The sequence below is a fragment of the Canis lupus genome, chromosome 10, assembly GCF_011100685.1.
Source record: "Canis lupus familiaris isolate Mischka breed German Shepherd chromosome 10, alternate assembly UU_Cfam_GSD_1.0, whole genome shotgun sequence".
NCBI lineage: Eukaryota > Metazoa > Chordata > Mammalia > Carnivora > Canidae > Canis > Canis lupus.
This window is the reverse complement of record NC_049231.1, coordinates 929,994-936,866: the sequence shown is the minus strand read 5'-3', so window position 1 is coordinate 936,866 and position 6,873 is coordinate 929,994. Positions and strand designations below refer to the sequence as shown.

General features: G+C 50.8%; 1 protein-coding gene across 1 annotated transcript; it reads right to left on the bottom strand.

The window, feature by feature from the left end:
• Window positions 1–595: 595 nt before the first annotated feature.
• Window positions 596–3,810, bottom strand: COQ10A (coenzyme Q10A). Its single transcript, XM_038549674.1, has 5 exons — window positions 3,556–3,810; window positions 2,982–3,128; window positions 2,013–2,205; window positions 1,666–1,767; window positions 596–1,404 (listed from the first exon to the last, which is right to left on the bottom strand). The coding sequence occupies exons 1-5, from the start codon at window positions 3,678–3,680 to the stop codon at window positions 1,237–1,239; spliced, it is 735 nt and encodes a 244-aa protein (XP_038405602.1). The 5' UTR covers window positions 3,681–3,810; the 3' UTR covers window positions 596–1,236.
• Between the last annotated feature and the right edge of the window lie 3,063 nt (window positions 3,811–6,873).

Sequence of the window (6,873 nt, the reverse complement as noted above, 5' to 3'; positions counted from 1 at the left end):
CGAGTAAGACAGGATCCTTGTGAAATTTCCAAAGGAGAGTTCTGTCTCCTGTCTCCCCTCAAGGTTAGAAGTCCTTATCGTTCAGCGCCCCCATCCTGCTTAATTTTGTCATAAGATAGCACACTCAAGGACCTTAGCTGAGACCTCACACCTGCTTCTGTGGCTAATCCAAGGAAGCTGGTCCAGCCCACTGGGTGAAAGGAACAAACCATACCAAGGGCAAACAGAGGAGGACCGCTAGCTCTGGACCTGAGCCACTAGAGGGCTCTGGTGCTGTGTGGAATGCGTGTTCCTTGCAGTCTCTTAAAGGTCTTCAGAATAAGAGGTGGTCCTGAGGCCATGGGCTATATGGTAGATCTGAGGCCAGATTATTCTGTCCTGAGACTCCTGCTGCAACTGACCTTCTGAAAAAGTCTATAAATAGGCAAGGGAGTGGGTACTAGGTCCTGGCTTGTAGAATGTGCTACTATAGTTAGCAGGGACACTATGTCCAAGAGGCCTTCTTGCATCTTTACTCCCCTAAGGAAGCCATGACTTTCTTCTGCTCTGCTATATCCACATTGTTCCCCCGAAGAAACAGTATAAAAATGCCAAATTCACTGTCACAATTAATTTATTGAAATTTTATAAAAACTCAGCCAAGTGGAAGAAAAAGGTACAACCCAAGAGTACAATTCTCTTCAGTGCTTTTATTCTCCTTGCCCCTGTGGCACTGATGTTGACAGCCCCTTGCTCTCCACTAAGCAGGCAGCATGGAAATATTCTTAAAGTGAGTTCATATAGATTTCAAGCTGGGGCCAGATCTAGCATTTTCTGAGACATCTCAGGCAGGCAGGTTATTGACTACCCAATACCTCTCTGTCAGAGGAAAAAGTTCAGTTTATTCAATCTCTGGAAAAGTTGCAATGTTCCCCTGGTCAGACACTAAGGCATCTTGACAGGGTCCAAAGACAACCAACAGTCGTGATTATAATTCCCCGTGAGAAGGCTGCAGACATCAGACATATGAGGCTCTCAAGATGAGCCTGACCATTTCCTAGGCACGTCTTCTTTCCATAACCTCCTGCTTTTCTGCCCCAGCATTTCCAGCCAGCTTATAACCCAATTTCTGGGGAATTGAGAGGGAGAATATCATTATGAACACAGACTCTTCTGTTACATTGGAGCAGAAGTCAAATGAAATAAATAAGAGAATTGGGTTGGGAGGGAGAGGAGAGGCCAGGGAACAATCCTTCCTCAAGTCTGGTGCACCTCATGGAACATCAGTTCACGGGGGATGGCTGTTTCTGGACCAAACTTGGTGGCTGCCCGACGTTCGAAGGCAGCGACGTTCTGTTTGACAACCTCATCGAAAAACATGGTGGCCAGCTGGGAGTGCAGTAGAGAACGAAATTCAAAGGAAATCTGGGAATGGGTAAGAGAAACTATTCAAGACCTTGGTGGATAGTCCTTTCTTCCCTTACCCACTCCAGTTCCTTAGATCCCCTCAAAAGCCCTTACTTAGGACTGAGCACAGAGTAAAGTTTGATGTAAGCTCAGACTTCTGGAAAGTGTCATTGACTTAGGCAATACCAAGTCCTAGCTATACTTAATAACTGTCACAGTACCTCTGCCCAGCCTTCACAATCCAGTTGTTGCTCTATGCTCCACAGCCTCCTGACTCACCGAAAAGTCCACAGTGCAAGTTCGAGGATAGGCAGGAATACCAGGGCTGAATCGCCAAATGGTCTCTAAGTGGTTGAAGAGCTTGCCATCAGTGCAAACAGCCTAGAAGAGGGCAGTTAGTCAAATAATATTACAATGGAATGAAACCTTTAATAAGTACTTTAAGAAACCTATAATGAGTGCAAGAGTGTATAAGAAAGAACTGAAAAATGTCTTCCTTTCCTTCTAATGTTTTATTAGGGAAGTATTGATAAAATCAGTACAAGGAAGGCCAAAATAACCCTTCAGTGTAAAAAAATGCTAAAAAATACAAAAACTTCGCTGATTAATCCCTCCCAGTGCCTCACCTTGACCATGTGAGGTTTGACCATGGAAACAGCAGACGTATAACGTTCCACTATAGGTGGAAAGCCAACCTCTAACTGGGCCTTCAGGTGACCTTTGCGGCTAGATACCACCAAGGACTTCTTACACCAAGGCACAAACTCACGATACTCCTGGACATTGGACACCACTTCGAACATCTCCTGCATTGAGTACCTAGGGGAAGGAGTCACAGAGAGGTTATGTTTTGCAGTTCACAGAATGCTTTTGCATTTTTTATCTATTTTTTTATGATTTTATTTATTCATGAGACACAGGCAGAGGGAGAAGCAGGCTCCATGCAGGGAGCCCGATGTGGGACTCGATCCGGGGTCTCCAGGATCATGCCCTGGGTTGAAGGAGGCAATAAACAGTTGAGCCACTTGGGCTGCCCAGCATTTATTATCTATTTTGATCCTAAGCAGGACCATCTAGGGGGAACAGAGGCTACCAATTTCATTGGTGATCACAAGAACTCAGATCCTAGCTCTACAACTTTCTAACAATGTAGCCCTAGGTAAAATTACCTGTGCCTCCGTTTTTCTCATCTATAAATCAGACTTAGTACTTGATTCATAGGTTTGTTGACAGGATCAAAAGAAAAACTACGTAAAACACTTAAGTAGCCTAACTACTTGCCGTAGCAAGTGCTCAGTTAGTATTTTTATTTTGCCCACGAATACGTGTAAAAGGTCAGCAGAGGGACAATACCCTGTCGTCTTATACTGTCCAAATATAATGTTTCGTTTAATTGACGGGTAGGGCAACGAGGAAGGGGAAAATTAAGGTTGGAAGGCTAGCAGGGAAGGATAAAGGATCAGTAATAATAGCTAGGGAGAGGGATGGCCGGGGAGGAAGCTAGCCCACCACTGCCACCTTGCATCCTAGCCTGGAGTTAGTCATTTGGAGACGAAGGGAAGGGGTAAGGATGCTGGAGGGGGGAGGATGCTCACCCCATGATCCTACGCTCGGAGTAAGCCTTTCGCTTGTTGGTGAAGGGGGCTGCAAAGCCCATGAAGGAACGAGAGGGAGGTAAGCCAACCTCAGCCACCAAGACCCGGGCAGCGCGGGGCAAGAAAAGGCTGCAGGGCGTCAGAAATCTAAGGACAAGAGGAAAGGAGAGAGGAAGTCATGACTTTGTGTCCCTCAGGCATTCCTGGGGGAGCGGGGCGCATCCCAGGCAGGGCGTCCAGACAAGCTTTCCCCAGCACCTGCTGCGGCCTGCCGGGCGCCGCGGCGCGGCAGTCACGAGTGCGAAAGGTCGAGGGCGGCCGAGGACAGTGCTGCGGGGGGCGGGCAAAAGTGGGGTGCATCCTCTGAGCGGGGGCCGCGTCGCGGCTAAGAGCTAGGACTCGGGGGCCGCGGCCTCGGGGCCCGCCAGCGGCAAGCAGCGGTTGGGCGCCCCCCGGGGCTGGAAGGCGAGCGCCCCGGGAGACCCCGGGGAGGCCGCGCCCCGCCCCCGCCCCCGCCCCCACCGCCCCGGGCGACCCCTCGCCGCCCGCGCGGGCGCTCGCGCCTCCCCCTCACCTCATTGGCCGCGGCGGCGGGGGCGGGGCCGGGCGGAGCGCGAAGCCGCAGCAGCGCTGGGCCGCCGCGCGCGTCCCTCCGGGGAGCCGGCGCGCGCCCGCCGAGGCCATGCGCCCCGAGGCCATGCGCCCCTCGCCCGGTCGGCGGCGGCGCCCGCGGGCCCCCTCGCTGCGGAGGAGCGGCGGCCGGCGGCGGGCTCGGCGCGAGGCGGCGGCGCCCCGGGCCGCGGCTGCTGTCGCCCTGCTCCCGCCTGGGCGGGCGGGGAGCCTGGAACTGAGGCCGCGCCCGCTGCGCTCGCTGCTCCCGCCGCGCCCGCAGCTCCCGGCGCCCCCACGTCACGCCGTCGCCATGGCGCGGGCCGGGGGCCGGGGGCGGGGGGCCGGCGCGGCCTCTCGGGAGATGTAGTCTCACGCGTCGGGCGGGAAAGGGCGCGGGGGAGTGAGAAGCCGCGGGGGCCCGAGGGCCCAGCCGCCTGGCAGAGGCCGAAGGGGAGGCACCGAGGCGGCTCCGCGGGCGGCGGCGGGTCCGCACGCGCCCCGGTTCGCAGCTGCCCGCGCCGCTGCCTCCGGGCTGGCACCCGGCGCTGTGCTGCACGCACGGAGGAAAGGAGTCTTACGCCCTCTGGGCTAAGGCCTTGCATAGTTTTCTCTTTTAGTATTTATAGGAAGAAGTCGGGGAAGGCGGAGGGAAAACCAGACTTGATTTTAGAGAAAACCGCCTTCGCCTGGGAGTGTGCGCTTGCCCAAGGGGGAGACTCCCGGGCGGGAACCCGGGCCGACCAGTGTCACTAGGCTGCTCGCCGTCGCGATCCAAGGAGGGCGAAATGCCCTTGATAAAAATGGGAAGAATAAAAGGGAAATAAAAAGAGATTGGATCTAGGTGGGTGCAGAAATCACTGAAGTTCTCCCATAGTGGAGAAGAGGAAGGGCATTTGGAGAATGGTGGTGGCCAAGGGCACCTGCTGGCGCAATGGCTGAGCGCCTTTGGCCCAGGTCTTGACCCCACGGTCCTGGGATCGAGTCCTTCATCCGGCTCCCCTGACGGAGCCTGCTTCTCTCTGCCTGTGTCTCTGCCTCGCTCTGTGTGTCTCTCACGAATAAATAAAAGAAAAATGGTAATGCCTGGGCGCCTGGGTGGCTCTGTAAGTTAGGCATCTACCTTTGGCTGAGGTCATGATCCCAGGGTCCTGGGATTGAGTCCCAAGTTCCGGCCCCTTGCTCAGTGGGGAGTCAGCTCCTCTGTCTCCCACTTCCCCTGCTTGTCCTCTATCTACCTCCCTGTCAAAGTCTTAAAAAAATAATAAAAAAAGAATGATGGTGCCTGCTGTTGCATTTAGAGATGTTTATGCTATTATATTGCAAGTCCTTCTGCTTTTGCTCTAAATCTTTGATCATACTTCCACATTCAGGAGACTCTTATCTGAGTAATGTGTGGAAGGGGGAAGGAAGACAAAGTAACTAAAGACTGTGTTGCCTCTGGGGTCTAATTGGTGTGGAAGAGAAACATCTTCCCTAGAAATGGGGACCTGGAACCATAAATCCCCCACCTCCCCACTCCTCCTTGAGATTGGCATTAATTTTGGGACTTCCATTGGATATGGACTGATTTAACTTTTTTTAAGATTTTATTTTTTAAAGTAATCTCTACACCCAACGTGGGGCTCAAACTCACAACCCTGAGATCCTCCACCAACTGAGCCAGTCAGAAGCCCTTGGATTGATTCACATTTTGAGCCCATTTTATTTGGATTTCAAAGAGCTTACATTTAACATTTTTAAGGAAGGCATTTTAATCCTTATTTTATATTTACTTATACATGAGGCCCCAAATTGGAGAATGATCTTACCTCTTTTTCTTTCTTCTTTTTTCCCCAGCACCCCTACCCCTACCACCAGGATACAGTATCTCCTTCCAGTTCCAAGATGGTAATCTGGAGCCACTCTCAGATGGGCATGTGACCTTGAGGGACAGACTTACTCTTTCCAACCCTGCTTTCTGGTCCTGACCCACTCCCTCTAAGGGCTTACACATGTGAGACAGCTGCTTAGAGTGAGGAGAAACGAACAGGCTGGATAAAAGACAGAAATTAACCGGGATACATGACTGAACTGTGACCTCATTAACACTATGCCTTAACCGAGTTAACTGCTACAGAATCCCCAAGGTACAATAGGCCTGCCAAGTCAATTTGCTTGTTGTCCCCCTACTAATTAGATTAGCTAATTACTGCCATTTAAACTTTTCCTAGTTCATTTCTTGTACTTGAACAACCAATTTCCTGCCATTTCCCTGTCATTCTACATCAGTAACTTCAAGTACTAACTCAAAACATACCTTCTCTAGGAGGACCCTCTTTTGACTGAACCCATCCCTGAACATTACCCCAAACACATAATGCCATGTCAAATGGCATGTACCCTGTATTCTCTAGTTGCTTCATATGTATGCATATGTTCTTCTAAGTTCCACAAAAACAGACACTATTACTTCTAAGTTTCTACTTCCAAACCAGTTAGCATATAGTGCTGTACTATGCATTCCATAATGGTTGAGTCCTCAATCAGCATTTGCTAAAACTGAGGCTTAAAAATAGGGAAGTGTCTGCCTAGAGTTACCCAAATGTGAAGTCAGCAGTTGAATCACAGGTCTGTCTTCACAGAAGGCCTTTGCTACCACTTCTGGCCTAAATATCCCCCACCCACCCCTCTCAGCCCCTTGCATCTCACCAAACCTTGGAAGTATCTGTGTTACCTACATCATATCCCTTTTTTTCCCTACTGGGAAATCCTCTTTCTGTGCTCTGAATAATATTAAAAATAACTCTTTAGCCCTTCCTCCTCCTTCCAGCTGCCCAGAGAACCCAGCTGGCAACCTCCCTTGCTCACCTCCACTCCCACGCCAGAACCAGGCACGTGACCCCAGCTCAACCCCTGACTCCAATTCCTCAGGTTACCAAGAGCTATTTCAGGCAATAGAGGCCATGTAGTCCCCTCCTCCCCATCCTCTGGGCCATAACCTAGCTCAGCCCTTCCTGGAAGGCCCAACAGTCAACGTGTACCAACACCCATATCCATCTGATTCCCAGCTACCTTCAGTTTCTACTTCTTCAGCCTCATCTTTCTCCTCTTTGTCAAATGTTAAGTGCCTGCTCCTGCCCTGTTACAGCTACAAATAATAATGTATATCCTTGCCTTTAGAGAGCTCAAAATCCTTTTTTTCAGGAGAAAAAAAAAAAAAAAAAGAATGAAACCAAAACGATGTATAGTCCTGTGTTGGAAGACAGTCTAGAAAGGAGTTTGAGATCTATTCTGTAATGTT

Excerpts from the sequence above, each read along its gene's own strand:
- COQ10A (XM_038549674.1), bottom strand. The coding sequence starts at position 3,680 with ATGGCCTCGGGGCGCATGGCCTCGGCGGGCGCGCGCCGGCTCCCCGGA. Across the intron at positions 3,129-3,555 it reads CCGCCGCCGCGGCCAATGAG|ATTTCTGACGCCCTGCAGCC; the intron begins GTGAGGGGGAGG and ends TCTTGTCCTTAG. Across the intron at positions 2,206-2,981 it reads TCCGAGCGTAGGATCATGGG|GTACTCAATGCAGGAGATGT; the intron begins GTGAGCATCCTC and ends TCCTTCCCCTAG.